Source organism: Carettochelys insculpta, chromosome 9 (genome assembly GCF_033958435.1).
Source record: "Carettochelys insculpta isolate YL-2023 chromosome 9, ASM3395843v1, whole genome shotgun sequence".
Taxonomy (NCBI): Eukaryota; Metazoa; Chordata; order Testudines; family Carettochelyidae; genus Carettochelys; species Carettochelys insculpta.
In genome coordinates, this window is record NC_134145.1 from 48,149,809 (window position 1) to 48,169,556 (window position 19,748).

The window sequence follows — 19,748 nt, forward strand, 5'->3', positions numbered from 1 at the left end:
ACAGGCTCATTAACATGCCCCTTTCGAAAGGAAGGGGCACGTGTAGACCCTTAGTGAGAAACCCTTACAATTTCAGGCCTAAATACATATAAGTAATTCTGAATGGTCATAGTCACATTTGCATCATAATGAGAGTACTTTATTGTGGGCATATGCATTCAGGCTGGGTCTACATGGAGCCACTCTCCTGGCAGCTCCACGCTAATATGCAGCCTCACAATTGCAAATGGCTGCTCATTAGCATGGTCCTGTTGCTCATTAGCATAGCTGCGCAAGATCTCACTCTTGGCAGAGTGGGGTGCCAGCAGTAAAGAGGCCATGCAGACATGCCCTTGCTAGCAAAAAGCCCCTCTGTCACCAGGCCCTTGTGCCTGAAAAAAGACCCAGCCTAAATGCATATGCCCACAATAAAGTACTTTCATTATGATGTGTGTAGGGTGCGAGAAGAGTTTGTAATGGTCTCTGAGAGCAGGTCGAGCCCTCTGTGAACCCTCAGAGGAATCCTATACAGATGCATGCTGGCAATACTTCAAGGCTACCAAAACCAGGCTGTGCAAGGTGAAAAGCTGCAAAACAACTCCTCCTGCCCCACAACACCTGCAAAACAAGCCACGCCTGCCAAAACTCCAAGGCTACGCTGGCAGTAGGCCACTAGAGATAGTGATAAGGAATGCATAGGCAATTTTAGGCAATCTTATGTTAATGAGCTCAGCTTTATCAGCTAGTGTTAGGAGGCCTGTTACTGAGCCTCTCCCCGAGCGAAGCTCTGGCACATCGGGTCTTCCCCCACTGGTGACTGTGGCGTTTCCGGGTCTCCCGTGGCGGGTGTCACGCACTTTCAATAAACCAAGTATAGCACTCGCCTTCTGGGTGCAGCCTCGTCTCTGGGGAACCCGAGCCTGGTTGGCTACAATGTGAATGTGACTTTGACCATTCAGAATTACTTATATTTTTTAGGCCCAAAAAAAAAAAAAGATTCAGACATAAGGGCCTGGTGACAGAGGGGCTTTTTCCTGGCAGGGGCACGTGTACATGGCCTCTTTACTGCTGTCACCCCCTCTGCTGGGAGCAAGATGTTGCACAATTATGCTAATGAGCCATGGGGCTATGCTAATGAGCAGCCATTTGCAATTGCAAAGCTGTTCATTAGCATGGAACTGCTGGGAGAGCAGCTCCATGTAGACCCAGCCTTAATATATATCAGAACAGTTCCCCCCATTAGTAATAAGCTTTACAGAACAAAAGTAAGAAGATTTTCCAAGGCAGATTTTGACATCTTTGACCCCATTGAGTGAATAATACTGCTGAAATCAATGGGACTGCCTATAGACTAAGATAGAGCCCCTCAGCTGGACTGGGATCCTGAAGTTCCTGCACCACATACCACCATAATAATGGGAGCAGGTAAAATACCTTTTTTTTTGTGGATGGGATGAGTGGACCAAAAACAGATTGTGGAAATTTGCAGAAAAGCAGTAAATCTCTTGTCAGTTCATCAAGAGTATTTTAACTGGGAAAAGGCAATTTTTGAGCTTCCATTGCCAATATATTCATCTAATCTCTTGTAAGATTTGAGGGAATCAAAGATTTCTATGGGGGGTTGGACAGGATAAAATGCGGAAAAAAAAAACAAAAAAAAAACCCCACACCTACTCAGAAGCAGGTGGCAGTGGATACTGAGGGGCTGGACAGCAGCAGCAGACACAGGACTCTAGAGTAAGTTATTAATCAATATGGGCAAAGGTATTTCAATTTAATCCTAAATAGTTTTAGGTAGGCAAATATTAAATCAAAATCAGACTGGAAAGAAAATAAGTTTACCTTCACAGTGAGGGATATCATTGCTCCATCCATCCGCCTGACACTCACGGAAATTTCTTTGGCTGAGCATCTGATATCTTACCAAAAGAATTTTAACCAAAATGTGAAATTCTAAAATACAGCAACATTATATGTTAACAGATAATGTGATGCTATTATAGCTGAAACAAAATGAATAGTTTCCCATATTCCATATATGCAAACTAAACCCAAAACATCAGTTTGGGGAAGGAATCAGTAATGTCTCTAGTGGATTCCTTCCCTAATTTATTAAACTTCCTATTGCACACAGAGTAAAATAGTAAGTGTAGAATTGAAACTTCATTGAAAGCTTCTTTATTGCAGAGAGCTGCCAATATTAAACTTTGGCTGAGTACTGTGATTCAGTGTTCTCTCACGATAGGGAGAATATCAACTTCTAAGCCCATTTCACTGGTACCCTGAAGCGCAAAGGAGGCATAAACCTGATGAAAATGGCTGATTAAGCCAAGTTTCTGGGCTCTTTGCTTTGCCAGAACAGTGCAAAACAGCCAGATTGTAAGGGAATGTATCTTACAAGATTTTTGTTCCATTAACTACAACTCTTCTTAGAAAACCATAGTTAGTCATGCAGATGCATGATTAATATAGTTATGGAGTTCATCACAAAATAGTTATTTCAAAGAATTTTTCTGCGATTACTATAGAACAAGTATTATTGACTTTGGGCCTGTAAGTGCTGACCTCAGAAAATAAGGGCTCTCATATAAATCTCTGAGTCGCATAACAAGGCTACTTCAGTTCATTAGTTTCTGTGATTTGGATCTCCATATTAAACATAAGTCAGCTGCAGTCATTTTCAGCAAATTAGGTGTGGTCCTCAGGTGGACAAAATATGGCTGACTCTACTAGTACATGCAAAGGTATAAGATTAAAGAGCTGTGTTAGATATTCTTGTGGAAACCCACAGTGCTTTTAATTTAATGAACATTACCCTTCATCGCATTTGTACTCTACACGAGCGCCAAACACAAACTCAGATCCAGAAGTAAGTTGAAAGGAACCAAACTGAATATCACCAGGATGGCCACAGGGCTTGTCTGGAGGATAGGAAAAAAAATGAAAAACATGCTTTTGAACTGCTACAGTGCTGTCAAAACAATTACTTCTCATGTCTATTAGGAATTATATTTATTATGTGGGATGGGATCTTCAAAACCTTTCAAAATTAGCTTAATTCTTTTCGACTGTAGAAGTTTTACCATTGATTTCAGTGACACCTGAATGCGAAGCACTTTTGAGAACTCAGCTATAAAGCTGGCAGTGTAAATGCTGTGACTATCCACCTTTTCTACTTTCTGATTGACCAATAGCCAAGAAACTGACTATAAAATATTTGTTAATACTTTAAAAGCCTTGACTTTAAAAGAGGGTGGTTTGTCAGACTTTCAGATACATTTTGAAAAATTCTAGGCTGGGTCTACACGGCACGGCTTCCCCGGCAGGTCCATGCTAATCAGCAGCCTTGAAATTGCAAATGACTGCTCACTAGCATGGTCCCACGGCTCATTAGCATAGCCGTACGAGAGCTTGGTCTCAGCAGAGCAGGGTGCCAGAAGTAAAGAGGCCATGTGGACGTGTCTCTGTCAGCAAAAAGTCCCTCTGTTGCCAGCCCCTTATGCCTGAGACGACAGAGGGGCTTTTTGCCTGCAAGGGCATGTCCACATGGTCTCTTTTCTGCCAGCACCCCTATCTGCTGAGACTGAACTCTCGTGCAGCTATGCTAATGAGTGGCGGGACCATGCTAATGAGCAGCCATTTGCAATTTTGAGACTGCTCATTAGCATGGATCTGCCAGGAAAGCTGGGCTGTGTAGACCCAGCCCTAAGCTGCTAAAATACATATTACAAAGACAAGGTTTATTTACTTTTTAAAGCTCTCCCTTGCACACTATTTAAAGGATTCTTTCGAGAAGTTAAGCGACCTTTAGAAATGGTTGTATATGCATACTTGTAAAATAGGAAGGGAAAAATCATTATTCAGTCAATCAGATAAATTACATGTACAGTTTGTGACATTGATGGCATGTGGAAATTGAACTGTAATTTCTCATTAACCTTTTAACTGAAGGTTATGGTTAATTCCAGATAGTTGATGAAGTTTTTTGACACATGGTCATAAATTCCCCAATCAGAGAAGTAAAAAGTTTGAGTTACATGAAAAAAAATTTTCACGCAAAGCTACTTGGCTGAGAGATGGCACTCTGGTTCTGAAGAAGATATGCACACTCATACAATGACAGGGTTGAAGCCCAGGGGGCCTGTCAAACTGGAGCCCAAGGACTCCCTAAAATAGAAGAATATGTGGCACAGTAACTTCTTGGTGCCAGTTGACAGAGAGCATAAGTGCATGTAAGGATCACAGGAATTTGCCTGGGTCTGGTATCCACCTACTGGGGTGCACAAGAGTGCTGTGTAAGGTCTCTAATGAGAGCCTGTATCACAATGGTCATCATGGTCACTGCATGCATGTGTGGAGTGTTTAATATATATGTGTATATATGCAGAGAAAATTGTGTTATTATTGACTGTGAGTTGAAGCCAGTCACCAGAAGTTGAAAAACCAGTTTACTTCAGGCAGATGTTTATCTAGCAGTCAGTCAGTCAGTAGAGACCGTACTGTTCAAAATGGATGCTCACTTGCAATATGAGCCTAGTGATAATAATAGAATTGCGAAATCTGTGGGGTGGGAGTGAGGATTTAAAGCAGAAAATAAACCAGCTGGAAGGAATATAATTTCCAAATGAAGGTCATGAATTTTCAGACTACTACTGTTAAGTAGAGAGACTAACTTTAGGATGTAAAATGACAATGGGTTTGCTTCTTGAAAAAAAAGATCAGAGACAGATAAGTTGTTATATGTTGAAAGAAGAACTTTGGGTGACAAAGAATACTAGACAGGAGAGAATAATATTAGTTCAGTTAGAGCCTATTATGCACGTTATGATTCTATTTTAGATGTAATCCTTTGTTTCTAACATTTTAGCTTGTTATCATTTGAAACTGTTCTTTGTTCTTTGTTAACTAAACCTAAAATTGCTTTCTCTATAAAAAAATGTAAGTGCTATGTGTTAAGCAGAATTGTGTTGCTGGTGTAACTGGTAAGCTAGGGTATCCTCTTCCTTTGGGAATAGAGGATCCAGTAATTCGCTGCAGCTAGGGCTATGCTGTAGCTGTATCTCGAAATTACTTATGCAATTTGCGTAAGTTATTTTAAGTTAACATTTCAAACTTGGTACCATCCAAATGACAAAGGGTAGCAGGAACAAAATACAAAACACCTGCTATTTCCAGTGCAGTGTTTAGCCACAGGGTTTCTATTTTGGTATCCAAATAAAAACCGTGGTGTAATCATGGCCTGAGAGTATGTCTACATAGTACAGTTACTTCAAAATAACAGCAATTATTTCAGAATAACTCACCATGAAGTCTTGGTTGATTTTGTTCAAGTGTTAGAAGGTAACTCAATAAATAGTTTATGGAAGCAGAAGAGCAATTTTACTATATTGCATTCATTGTGTAAATAAAATCTTCCCTGGTCAGTGAGCAGAACTATAGTTCAGCTACGTACCATGGTATTTCTTTTCACATATTGATATTCTTTATGTATATTTGAAAATGGTGTGTGTGGGGGGGGGTGCATTTCAAAATCACTCTTCTCACCCAAAAACAGGAAGAGTGGCTCCTCTTGAAATTGAATTTCAAAGTAGGGCATGTGTAGATGCTCCAGAGCCGCTATTTTGAAAAAGCGGATCCTCCAGGGCAGCAGCCACAGGGAGCACGGAGATGCTCTATTAAGCATCAGCAGGGCTCTATGGTCTCTGGTGCCAGTCTTTAAAAGCTGCACAGCCCCAGAAACCCTGTGCAGGAAGCTGAGAGCGTGCCCAGAGCCTCAGGAGCATGAGCTCTGCCTGACATACCCTCTAGCAGCCCTGAGCCCGCAGCCACATAGCCCACCGGCTGAATGGTGAGCTCTCCACAGTCTAGAGACCCCCAGAAGGCCCCCTTCTCCCAGCATGAGGGGTCACCAGAGGCAAGCCAGAGCCAGAAAAGGAGGGGCCCATCCTGGACAGAAGCCAATATTAGCAACCTTCTCAGCCTCTGGGCAGACGAAAAGTTGCTGTTGCACAGCACTGGTCAGCCCCGAAATGCTGCAGCCTTCGAGCAGCTGTCACTGGTGCTGCAGAAGTGGGCCCACCCCCAGCACACAGCTGACCAATTGTGCTTGAAGGTAAAGGAGACGAGGCAGGACCACAGCTGAGCCGGAGGTGCCTGCAGGCAATTGGGGGCAGGGGCCACCCCCAACGTGCCCACACTACAGTGAGCTGGACTGGCTTCTTGGCCCAAAGGACACCCCCAAGCCAATACCTGGTGGTTGATCCATCTGGCCTCAACTCGGAACCCAAGGCAGAGGCACCTGACTGGCCAGGTCCATCAGACCAGACCAGGGCAGTGGAGCCAGTGAGCAGTTCTGAGGATGAAGGCTCCCTCATCATTGCCATCAGCTCCAGCTCCTCCAGCCAGGACCCCTTGAGACAGGTGTTCCCAGATCTGTTCTCCCGAGCCCCAGGTGGGTAACGGGTGGATCAGGCAGCCAGGAGGGAGGTGCCCTGTTCTGCATCCCCCGACTGCGTTCCAGACCCAGGAGTGGTAGCATTTAGAACCCGCACGTGTGGACAGCACCCTGACCCCCCCAGCTGGGAAGGGATGTGGGGGCTGGACCGCAGATGGTGGCTGCCACACCGATGCAGCCCCAGCAGGTACATGGGCCCCGTGGGTGTCGGGTGAGCAGATTTTGCATCAGGGGATAGTGGAGGGGGGTGGGCTGGCTCAGGCAGCAGGGTCAGGTAGCAGCACTAACAAGTGGCACTTCGTCCCCTTGTGTCTCTACAGCATCATCCTCCAAAGGCCGGGCCAGTCCCATCCCAGGTGCCAGCACACCAACCCCGCCATCTGGTGGGCCCAGTGAACCCCCATCCCCGCCACCCAGGCTGCTACCTGCCCAGCTCCGGAGGGCCCATCCTTGCAGCCACTTCAACCCGGAGGAGGCTGCAGTGACTCACACTGCTGCCATACAAGAGCAGACAGCTGTCCTCCAGGAGTAGCTCCTAATGGAGCAGGAAGACACAGCCTGGCAGTGGGAGGTCTGGGGATAGGTGGCAGTGGCTGTCCAGCTCCTTGCCCCTGTAGGCATCTCAAGGCCCACTTGATGGTATTGTGGGCATGGTTGAGGCGGTGATTAAAAGTATCTTGGCTGGCGTGCTGTGCCCTGTGTAGGTGCGCATCAGCCATAACTGCAATGGGTAAGCCCTGTCAGCCACTTCGCATGGTGGCATTGTGGTGGCCCCCACAGGGAGCTTCTGAGCAGGGACGTACATGTCGTCTTCCATGCGGCACCCCCATCAGGAGTTATGCAGTATCCAGGCATTGTGGGCTTGCCTGGATCAGCCCACACAGATGTTGCTGAACCGCCCCTGGCATCAACAAGGTCTTGCATGGTTTATGTAGTGGCCCATGCTATGGTCTGGGGCATGGATTGCTATGTGGGTGTCATCAAGGGCACCAAAGCAGCTGGGAAACCTGATGGCCACAAATTCCACCATGGCATCATCCTGGTCCCTGAGGTGGACAGTCCTCCGCAGGATCATAAGGTTGATCACCTAGACCACTTGTGTGAGGGGGAGCATTGACATGTGGGCCTGCATGGGGGGCAGCCCTGTGGCTAGCTGTACCCCACCTCCTCCCCTTCTGGGCTCCCCCCCACACATACCCAGGGGCATGATTTCTCTTCCTGGGGTGGGTGGGGGGCCCTGGCTTAGCTTACCTCCAGAAGGATGGTTCCAATGGCGGCCTTGCTCACCCCAAATTGGTGTCCCACCGAATGGTGGCTATCCAGGGTGGGCATCTTCCACAGTGTGATCCCCACTCATTTCTCGACTGGGAGTGCAGGCCACATGTGGGTGTCTATGTGCTGCAGTGCAGGTATGAGCCAGTGGTACAGCTTCATGAATGTTTGCCTTGACATTCGGAAGTTCTGGAGCCACCTTTTGCTGTCCCACTGGCCCAGAACCAGCCTCTTCCACCAGTTCCCACTGCTGGGGTGGCTGCAGAGGTGCCATAGGGGACAGGGAATGGGGTGCTGCAGTTGCCCTGTGGCCAGGACCTGCAGGAACCCAAGGGCGGGGGGTGGTTCATGGGTTGCAGGGCTTCAACCATGGCCAGCACGACCATGGCCATCTGGGCCCCGGTTGGGCAGCTGCTAGTGCTCCACTTGTAGCGATATTCCCCAATCATGGTCCCTGCAGTTCTGTCTGCTGCTCTGCAGTGTTCTGTGTGTGCATGATGGGTGTGTTTGGGAGGGCCCCTTTAAGGGAGCCACTAGCTGCGGGACCTGGGAGAGCTTGTCAGCCATGTGACCCCATGCGTGGTGTTTCTTGGCTTGTTCTTTCTAAAGGGCTCAAGTTGTCGTGTGGATGCTCCCTTTCGAAAGACCGGGGCGCCTCTTTCAAAATAGCAGATCGGTATGGCGATCCGCTTTGTGTGTGTGGCTATGTTCTTTCAAAATCCCTTGTTTCAATTTAGATTTTCAACTTTCCCCCTTTTGAGATTTGTGTGTAGTGTAGACACAGCCTGCCTGACGCAACCACTATTTTGAAATAATTTCAAAATAGCAGTTGACTTATTTTGACATTGGTTAACCTGTTTTATGAGGAATAAGGCCCATTTTGAAATAGCTATTTCAAAATAGGTGCTGTTTAGATGGGATATAGAGGCTATTTCAAAACAGGTGGCCTCCAGCACTTCCCAGCTTGCCCACAGAGGGACACTAAAGCTGCGTCTACACGTGCACGCTACTTCGAAGTAGCGGCAGTAACTTCGAAATAGCGCCCGTCACGTCTACACGTGTTGGGCGCTATTTCGAAGTTGAAATCGACGTTAGGCAGCGAGACGTCGAAGTCGCTAACCCCATGAGGGCTACGTCTACACGTGCACCCAACTTCGAAATAGCTTATTTCGATGTTGCGACATCAAAATAGGCTATTTCGATGAATAACGTCTACACGTCCTCCAGGGCTGGCAACGTCGATGTTCAACTTCGACGTTGCTCAGCCCAACATCGAAATAGGCACAGTGAGGGAACGTCTACACGCCAAAGTAGCACACATCGAAATAAGGGAGCCAGGCACAGCTGCAGACAGGGTCACGGGGCGGACTCAACAGCAAGTCGCTCCCTTAAAGGGCCCCTCCCAGACACACTTTCATTAAACACTGCAAGATACACAGAGCCAACAACTAGTTGCAGACCCTGTATATGCAGCACGGACCCCCAGCTGCAGCAGCAGCAGCCAGAAGCCCTGGGCTAAGGGCTGCTGCCCACGGTGACCACAGAGCCCCGCAAGGGCTGGAGAGAGAGTATCTCTCAACCCCCCAGCTGATGGCCGCCATGGAGGACCCCGCTATTTCGATGTTGCGGGACGCGGATCGTCTACACGTCCCTACTTCGATGTTGAACGTCGAAGTAGGGCGCTATTCCCATCCGCTCATGGGGTTAGCGACTTCGACGTCTCGCCGCCTAACGTCGATTTCAACTTCGAAATAGCGCCCAACACGTGTAGACGTGACGGGCGCTATTTCGAAGTTACTGCCGCTACTTCGAAGTAGCGTGCACGTGTAGATGCAGCCGAGGGGATGGGAATAGCGCCCTACTTCGACGTTCAACATCGAAGTAGGGACGTGTAGACGATCCGCGTCCCGCAACATCGAAATAGCGGGGTCCTCCATGGCGGCCATCAGCTGGGGGGTTGAGAGATACTCTCTCTCCAGCCCTTGCGGGGCTCTGTGGTCACCGTGGGCAGCAGCCCTTAGCCCAGGGCTTCTGGCTGCTGCTGCTGCAGCTGGGGGTCCGTGCTGCATATACAGGGTCTGCAACTAGTTGTTGGCTCTGTGTATCTTGCAGTGTTTAATGAAAGTGTGTCTGGGAGGGGCCCTTTAAGGGAGCGACTTGCTGTTGAGTCCGCCCCGTGACCCTGTCTGCAGCTGTGCCTGGCTCCCTTATTTCGATGTGTGCTACTTTGGCGTGTAGATGTTCCCTCGCTGCGCCTATTTCGATGTTGGGCTGAGCAACGTCGAAGTTGAACATCGACGTTGCTGGCCCTGGAGGACGTGTAGACGTTATTCATCGAAATAGACTATTTCGATGTCGCAACATCGAAATAAGCTATTTCGATGTTGGCTGCACGTGTAGACGTAGCCTAAATGCCTCCAGCCCCTCTGTGATCCTTTAAAGAGGGTCTGCAACATTCCCCTCATGGTGGCAGTCTGCTGTGTGCTCCATAACTTATGTGAGAGCAGGGGGGAAATTTTCTTGCTAGGTTGGAGGGCCAAGGCAGAGGACCTTGCACTAATTAGACAGAAATTCTGAATTTTACTCAGTTCTAGTTAGTTCTTCCTATGAAGTAGCTATGCTTACTTGTAAAATGTTTTGTTTTTTTTTAAAACTGATTTGCTAAACGTTCTACGTATACTTTTGGTATTTGTACTCTAGATCACTGTAGTAATGATAAATATGCTTTTTAATGGAATTTTGTTCCTCACAAAAGTTCAGGAGCCAAATCTTGAAATCATTACAGACAAAACCCCAAATGGAGATAATAATAACTGCACAACTATGGATGTAGTGGTGTTCCCCAAATGACTTGAAAAAAGGGGGGAAATAACACACATTTTTGCATACATTTTGCAAAGATACTTACTTCTACATTCCACATATGGGGGCATATGTTTCCACAAGCCATCAGTACACTCAAATGTAATACGACCAACTTTCATATACCCAGGTCGACAGCTGTAAGGTACTGAAGTTTTATGTGGGTAGGATTCTTTGTCCCAGGTACCCATGGGTACTTCCTTAGTTCTTCTAGGAGGAGGAGTTTCGCAATCTAGAAATTAAATAAATGAGAATTATTATTATTAAAGTAAGATGGTGAATTTCAAAAATAATATTAATAAAAGAAGCAGACTGCCAGCAAGTAAGTGCAGCTTCTTGATTGTGCTCTGCTCTGTTCCAAACCTCCTCATTTGTGATCAAGTCTTTCCATTTGATGCAAAAGGCATCTGTACCTCAGGGACCTGTTTATGAATGTCTGTAGCTTGTGATTTGAAGACTTTTTAGTACACGAGGTCTCATATCCATGCTAGAGCACAGTGTTCATGTTTGTGTTGAAGAACTGCAGTTTCGTCTTTACAGATATTATTTGTGAAATCCATGGCTGTGGCCACACGAGCAAGTAATTTCAAAAGCGATCTTGAAATGAGGGGTGATTTTGAAATGAGCAGTAGAGTGACTACACACAAATTGCTCATACCAAAATGAAAATCAGGATAAAAAGGTAGTCATTTCAAAAGCACTCTTCCACTCCTGTCTTGGGAACAACGCCCCATTTCAACATTGATTTCGAAAGGAAATGTGTAGCCACTCTGCTGGCTGCCATTTTAAAATCACAAGTTCTCCAGGTAGCCGGCCCCTCCCCAGAGCACAGACACACCCTGGTCAGCAGCCAGGGCTCTGTGGCTGTCAGTTCCAGCTGCCTTAAAGCTGCAGGGATACAGGAACCCCGTGCAGGAAGATGAGTGTGTGCTGGCAGCCACAGGAGCATGTGCTCACAGCCGCACACTCTCCTGCACCCCGAGAATGATGGAATGGTATCCAGCTGGAGCCATGGCAGGAAGGCAAGACCTCCTGGAGCCCCAGGCACCAGGTGTCAGGGCCTCCAGGACCCCAGGCAGCCCCAATAGAGGAGGGGCACCCTGTGGCTGGAGGCCGCCTAGGGGGATGAGGATGTCCTGCTGAGGATGGAGGGGCAGAGGGGTATCACCCTCTCTTCTTGTGGCTTCACAGCTTCTACATCCAAAAGACACCCCAGCCCCCTTGATGTGCCAGGGAGCCCAGTTGCTGCTGGTGAGGGGGAAGGAGCAACGCCCCCCAGGACTGGATGCCATGCTGGGTGGGCCCGCCACCACAGCTGGGCCAATGACTTAGCAGCAGCCCATACGTCTGCGTGGCAGGAGCAAAACTGCCTGCTGCATGAGTGGTTCTCCATGGACCAGGCAGCCTGGGACCAGGTCTTGGGGTACCTTGACAATCTAACCCATGCTGTTGCCATCCACCTGGCCGTGCAGCATGCTTCATGTATTGCCTTTCCTGTGGCCCTCACCTCTGCCCCCCTGCCCTCACCACTGCCCTCTGCTGCCTCTATCCCCCCACCCACCCATCACCCCTCCCACCTGGCATGACCATGAACGAGTGAGGCCCATCTCCCCCCGGTAAATAGTTCACCCCCCCAAAAAAACCTTGTAAATAATTGGAGACTTGTTTGGTTTTGAACAAATAACAGTAAACTTTATTGGACAGTGTCCATTTTGTGCATTGAGCGGGGATGGTGAGGGACATGAGTGAGGGTGGGAATGCTGGTGGGGCAGAGGTGGGGACAGAGGTGCAGGGGGGGTTGTGTGGGGTGGGACAGGGCTGGGTCATGGAGGCCCTTGGGCAAAGGCCTCCTGGGGGGCCTTGTGCACACACACCCTGTCCCAGTGCACCTGGTGTCATGGAACCACAGGTGGCTGGTCATGCTGCGGCACAGCCTCGGCCACCCACTACACCACAAAGAGCTTGCGTTTGCTTTCTATGAGATTGTGGAAAGCACAGGACACGCCCACAACCATGAGCACACTGCGGAGGCCCACCTTCAGGTGCATAATCTGGCACCTGAAGTGCGCCTTCAGGTGTCCAAACACCTGCTCTGCCATGTTCCTGGCTTGGTTAAGCCAGGCATTGTAGCGGTCCTGACTCTCATTGGTTTGTCCCATAACGGGGTGCATTAGCCAGACCTGGAGGGAGTAGGACGCGTTGGCGACAATGCATGGGGGCATGGTTATATCCCCCACTGGGAGCCCCTGTGGGACGACATAGGTGCCCTCGGCCATCCTGTGCCCAAGCCACGACTTCTGCAGGATGTGGGAATCATGGGCCCTGTCCAGTCAGCCAACAAACTGTCCTTGGGCATCCACAAGGGTCAGGAGGATGACGGAATGGTCGCTCTTCTGATTTATGTACTGCCCGTGGCTGTGTGGTGGGGCCCAGACGGCTACATGTGTGCTGTCCAATGGGCTGATACAGCTGGGGAATCCCAGCTGCTGGAACCCAGCCATGGCATCATCCATGTCCCCCAAGAGGATGAGCCAGTGCAGGAGAATCCAGTTGATGGAGTCTACAACTTGCACAGGGTGGAGGACATGAGCAGCTGTGAGTGTATGGTGGCATGCAGGGGGACCCCCTTCCCAGGACACCCTCCCTGAGACACCCTCCCCAGGTCCCGCCATAGGTGCATGTCTTTGGCTGCCTTACCTCTAGAAGGATGACCCTGATGGTGGCCTTCCCCTCACTGAATTGGTGGCCAACCGAGTGGTTGCTGTCCAGGGTGGCCTGCTTCTACACAGTGATAGCTACCCTTTTCTCCAGTGGGAGTTCAGGCCACATACGGGTGTCCAGTTGTCGAAGTGCTGGTGCCAGCCACTGGCACAGGTCCATGAAGGTGGCCTGGGTTATCTGAAAATTGTGGAGCCACTGCTTGTCATCCCAGTCCTCCAGGGCAATGTTTTCCTACCATTCCCCACTGGTGGGGTACCGCTAGAGGTGATAGCAGGCCTGCGGAAGGGGGTGCTCCAGATGCACCTTGCGGAGATCCTGCAGGAGGCTGACCACATGGCAGGCAGCATGGAGACTGAAGTGGCATGCTGCCATGATAGCCATCAGGCTGGCCATGATGTCCCCATCTGGGAAGTGCTGCGGATCCATGCTGGGCTGCAATGTTGGGAGTGGGCAAGGCTCCACCAGTGCTGAGCTGGAGGGCACAAGCTGTAAGCAGCCTGAGCCCTCAGCATGTGCACGGGGGGTGGGTGGGGGTTGCGAGGGCCCCCTTAAGGGGGCAGCTCGCCTGTGCTCCAGGAAGGGCTTGCTGGCCATTTGACCCTTCCCTTACTGTTTCCTGCCCTGTTATTTCAAAAGGAGGCTCTGAGCTGTGTAGCCTCTCCCCTTCAAAAAAAGTTGGGGGGGGGTTCTTCCATGTTTGTGGATCACAACATCGATCAACGTTTAGTGTATAGTCGCTTCGTTTTGAAGTGACTCACTTCAAAGTGACAGATCAGGATTACCCCTTTCAATGTCATTTGCTAGTGTGGCCACAGCCCATATGAGATGAAGGGTCTTGAATGCAGCACTTGCTTTCTCTATTCTGGCACTGATATCCTTGTCTGTGCCTCCATCTCTGCCTATGATACTCCCCAAGTAGGTGAACTGCTCTACATTGTCCAGGTCATCCCCTCCTGGCGTGATGGTGTTGTTGGACTCGTTGATCCTCATTGTCTTGGTCCTTCTTTTGTTAATGTTCAGTCACTGACGCAGTTTTGTCTACTGTTGTGACCTCGATGTGAAGTACTTTTCAATTATTATTGATGAAACTCCAGACACTTCTGATAAAGAACAGACAACCTTGGCTGTTCAATATGTTAAAATTGCAGGAAGTTCAAAGGTTTCAGTTGAACAATGATTCATTTTGTTCATGAAAATTAACTGGAAAAGAAATTGCCACTCATATTAGAAATTCTAGAAGTCTTTAAATTAAGTTTTCAGATCTGCATTGTCCAAGCCTATGGCAATGCATCCAATTTGGCTAGGAAGTACAACAGAGTGCGAGCAGTCCTTCTTGAACAAAATGCATGCTGTATTTTCTCCAGTTGCATCAACCACACACTAAATCAGGGGTATACAGCCCCCAGCACATGTGCCAAGGGTGGTATGTGAGTCGATTTTCATTTGCACATGAGGCAGGAGCTCAGTCCTGCCCTTTGTCCCCCATGCAACCAGGAGCTTGCTCAAAGTCATGCTGTGGACGAGTGTTGTGCAGTGCACTGGGAAAGCCTGGCAGAAGTTGCAGGGAGCGGTCACTACCGCCTGAGTTTGAGGGGGACAACCACATGCTCAACTTCCATGACCCACTTATGTGCCCTTGACTTCAGAAATATTGATTGGAAGTTCAAAACAAGGTTAAGTGATTTGCTGAACTGGGTCTTGACCAATGACCCAGCATTTGTCATAGCTCTCTAGCAAGGAATGTGAGAGAATCAATTATCCTCTTCCACTGCATGGAAACTGAGGCACAGAGAAGCCAAGTCTGAGGCTTTCAAAAGTGTCTACAAGAGTTCTATGCCCAGCTCCCATTAAGTTTCAAAGGATATGAGGTGCCTAAATATTTTTGAAGATGTGGGCCCTAGCTCCCCAAGGCGGCGACTGGTCACTGGATGCACGGAGTTAGTGGCAGAGACAGGATTCAGCTGTAAGACTGATTTAGGAGCTCTTTCCTCATGACCTTGCTGCGTCCCCTGAACTTTCACCCATGACCAGAACCAAACACCACACAACCATTTCAGGGCTTTTCCAGAAATGCCAGGCTTTGTACTGAGGAACAGGTTTTGTCAAGGATGTGAATTGGTTGTTTAAGGCAGCAGGAAACCAAGGAAGTCTACCTTTGGATTAATAAAAGCTCTGCTTATGCTACTAACCACTAATTAAATGGTAAAACTCTACATCTTAATTTTTTATTAAGAAAGCTGTTGTAAGTAGTACTATGAGGCTATGTCTACGCTACAGATATTTCAGAATAACACCCGTTGCTATTGTCCACACTATGCACACGCGATTTCAAAATAAATTCAAAACAGTGGCTCCATTATTCCAAAATCAGTAAACTTCACTGTATGAGGAATAATTTCTATTCCAACACTGTTCCAAAATAAGCCATAATGCATTCCAGTGGTACTATTTTGAAATAATGCTATGTGTACGGACATGTTATTTCAAAATAGCTGGGCGCTATTTTGAAATACATTTTGGCTGTGGCCACACTACCCTTCCCTTTCAGAAGGGGCATGTTAATGAGGGATTTCGGAAGAAGCTAATGAGGCACTGACCTGAATATGCAACACCTCATTAGCATAATAGCAGTGGCGCATGATTTGAAAGTGCAGCTTTTGGAAAGCACACTGCCCCTGTAGATGGGAGCCTTTTGAAAGGACTCCCTGATTTCAAAAGCCCCTTCTTCCTAAAACCAAATAGGAAGAAGGGACTTTTGAAATCAGGGGGTCCTTTTGAAAGGCCCCCAGCTACACAGGTGACATACATTCTGAAAGTGGCACTTTTGAATCATGTGCAGTTGCCATTATGCTAATGAAGAGTTGCATATTTGCATCAGTGCCTCTTTAGCATCATTTGAGCTCCCTCATTAACATGTCCCTTCCAAAAGGGAGGAGTAATGTGGCCACAGCCTTTGTACGTAGCTGTGTTTTTCAAAATAAGATATTTCAAATAGCTGTTTTGAAATATCTTATTTCAAACTCACTCTGTAGTGTAGATGTAACCTTAGTGGCTTTAAAAAGTGTCTCTGGAACTCAAACCATAAGTAGAGGTCAAAAAGTCAAATTTCAGCACTCTGCCTCTGAAATGTTGCTGACCGCTGCCCTAAGGCTAGGCGGTGGACGTGCCAGTTCCTCTGCTTCCAAGTGAGCCATTGATTATGCTGAATCATTGTAGCCAGACAGAATCCCCCTGCTCTACTCCATCTTGCCTGCCCCTCTTAGTTGCCTCAGAGCACACAGCACAAAGAAACAGCACAATCTTGGAACGTTTTGAGAGCACACTGTCTGTTGTGCCTCACAAACACAGAAGTGCTAAGTCAGCATGACCGTGGACTGAAGAATACAGATAAGAGGGCTCACAGGCTAGCTTTCGGCCTCGGGGCTTCAAGCTGCCCTTGGCTGGCATCAATAGTTGATCTGCCCACACTTGGTCCCAGGAGGGGAACTTTACTGCCCATGTGAAAGTTTGACCCGTTTCTATAAATTTAGTTATTTCTGTCCTTACAAGTGTAACTGCCTTGTAAGCGCTGGCGTCACAAAGACGAACCAGTACAATTGGTACCTTGAGATAAGGAAGAACCTACATGCCCCAAGGGGTATAAAGAGGGGCCCAGCAGCCTACTCTAACGGAGCTCCAATTTCCTGTGCCTGCCGGTCGGGTAAGGTTATTGCCTCCCAAGGATCTAGGGGACCCCCTTCCTCGTACAGTTCTTCCCGAGGGATTCAGTGAATGACCTTGGCCACACCGGAGTCAAAGGAAGCAGGGGTGAGAATTATACCTGCAATGTTTTTGTTTTTGGTTTTTCTTTTTTTGTGCACATTTAATAGTAAGAGCTCTTTAGTCTGAGGAGTCTGGTCCTCAAATGGGTAAAACTTTCTCTAATTGACACGTCATTTGTATCATCCTACTATAGTAGCTAAGCAAATACAGCAATAACAGTGTAACCATTAAGATTTTATTTAACTTTCCCTGCAACTGTAACCATTAAGACTTTATATAATTCTGTAACCATTAAGATTTTCATTTCTGCTTTGTAATACATAGTAACCACGTTTAAGCTTCAGCCTGACTCCTTCTAGTTGCTGTAACTCGGCCAAACACAAACAAAGAACCTTAGCCGGTTTGGCTACATTCAGCCTGGTCAGTGGTAAGGTACAGTAAAAGCTGGGCGCTGAGTCGTGCTGCCTCCACGGAGCAGACTCTTGGGGCAACCGTACCCAGCCATCGACTGACAATCATGCAAGGAAGCAATCACATACTTTGGAACAACCCAGCAATTGTACAACTCTTCGGTAGCAGTCCTTGAAAGTGGGAAATTCTGAAGCAGCATCTTCCTGTTTCACTTAATGGCATGTCCACAATGAGAAGGCCAGCAGGAATTGATGCCATTGAACCAGTTGCACAGAATTTGGACTCTGTGAGAAAGGCTTTAAGTGAGCTTGATTCTCTTACTTTCAGAGCACAGGTTTACAACTCAGAAGTATACATCCAAATTTGAATGCATTTTAGTGTTATCCATGTGGATGAAGCTGTCAAAAATGATCCACAAAACTAATCTTGTAACTGAAGCATACAATGTTACATTAGATGTTCAGAGGGATAACATTGAACAACTTAAAGATATTCAAAAGATCTGTAATCAATTGGATACAACCATTTCTGAGTCCAAATCAGTAGCACAGGGTATTGACATTTCATCTGACTTTTCCACCAACACCAATATAACATCTCACTCTGCTGCAGAAAGTCAATGTTTTTTTGTTATTGTTGACTCCATCAAATCTGGTCTTACACATTGATTTCAGTGCAACAAACTTGTACCCTTTTTCCATTCCTTTTGAGTACAGAGAACTAAGTGATGAAGAGCTATAGCCAGTGGCTGAACAGTTTCAACAAACCTACAACAATGAAACTTCAAGAGATCTCCGTGGTGAGATCATCTTCCTGAAACATATACATTCCACTGACTTTAAATAAGACTGCAAGCCAAAAGAACTGCTTCAAGAAATATTTTATCTTGGCCTGTTGACTCTATTTCCAAATATCACAATTGCATTATGTGTTTTTGTCAGTCTCCCTCCATCGGTGGCTTCAGGTAAATGCACATTCAAGATATGAAAACGTGAAGAACTATCATCATTCCACAATAGAAGAAGAGCATTTGAATAGGGTCATAATGCTTAACATTAACAGTGATGTTGCAAGTAAATGAGATTTTTCTTCAATTATAAATGAGTTTGCATGCAACAAAGCCAGAAAAACATCCCTAAAATGAAGAATTTTGCTTGCTGTGGAAACTTACAGCTAAACTTACATTTTTAATACACAAGTTGAACTTCTCTAGTCTGGCACCTTTGGGACCCAAGTGGTTCCAAACAAGAGAATTTGCCAAATCATGGGAGGTCAATATCGTTTAGCAATATTACCAACACTTTCACTGCTTACTGGGCTCTTAGAAGACATTTGGGATAAATTACAGCTAAATAATGGCATAGAAAACTTAGAGCCAGGACTGGTGGCTGTAAATAAATCTTATGGGACCACAGAGAACTTGGCTACACCCATGATCAGTGGTCACCTGGCTAACCAAAATCATGCCAGATTATAAATATTGTGGATGAGAGAGTTCTGGGCTAGAGATGTTCAACCTGTACATACAATTGGTATAATGAATTAATTGTTAATAAATAAGCATCTCAAGTGTTCATTTTCATATATCGTTTTGTTTATGTATGAATGTATGACCATGTGGATGAGACGTTAAGTATTTCAGGGGTCTGGGACTGTGCTGGGACCTCTAACCTCAAAGTGGTCTGGGCCTCTGACATTCTCTGAGAGAGCCTGTTGGTAGCCTACTATTTTTTTCCAAATATCACTACATAATAAAAAGGTGTTTTGGGGAAAGTGTTTAGGACATTCAAAGATTGGTGCTTGTCAATAGACCAAAAGGCCTTTTGGCCGCCATTAATACCTTCCAGTGCAACTATAACACAAGCACCATGTTGAATAGTAACAGAGAGCTAGCCATGTTAGTCTATATACTACCAAAACAAAAAAAAAAGCAGTCCAATCTGCACCCCATCATCAACTTATGCCTTGACCACTCCAAACTGTCAGGGGTTTTTATCCCTTGGGCATTATCGTCCCCGTGGGCCAGGGGAAACAAGCCTTTGGCCATTAACATCAATGCAGGTACAGGTAGAATCTAAAGTTACATGGGCTGCCATTTAGCAACCCCCTGCAACGGTCACTCTGTGTCAGTTGGTTTCCCCGGTAACCTGAATTCATGAATAATTCATGCCCCAGGTTCAAAATCCAGGCCTCTGATTGGACACAGGTGGGGGGTTTCTAGTAACTTCCACGGGCTGGAGGAGCTGGTTGAGAACCACAGGTACAGAACTCTCATATGATAATCATG

The 19,748-nt window shown here is 47.0% G+C and overlaps 1 protein-coding gene across 1 annotated transcript in view; it reads right to left on the minus strand.

Annotated features, from left to right (window-relative positions):
• CFH (complement factor H) overlaps positions 1-12,726 on the minus strand; it is a 103,765-nt gene extending 91,039 nt beyond the window's left edge. The window contains exons 1-4 of the mRNA XM_075003305.1: positions 12,534-12,726; positions 10,614-10,799; positions 2,795-2,900; positions 1,822-1,898 (exon numbers count right to left, since the gene is read on the minus strand). Coding sequence (XP_074859406.1) covers positions 1,822-1,898; positions 2,795-2,900; positions 10,614-10,799; positions 12,534-12,726 — 562 coding nt within the window. The remainder of the gene's footprint in view (positions 1-1,821; positions 1,899-2,794; positions 2,901-10,613; positions 10,800-12,533) is intronic.
• Positions 12,727-19,748: the final 7,022 nt, after the last annotated feature.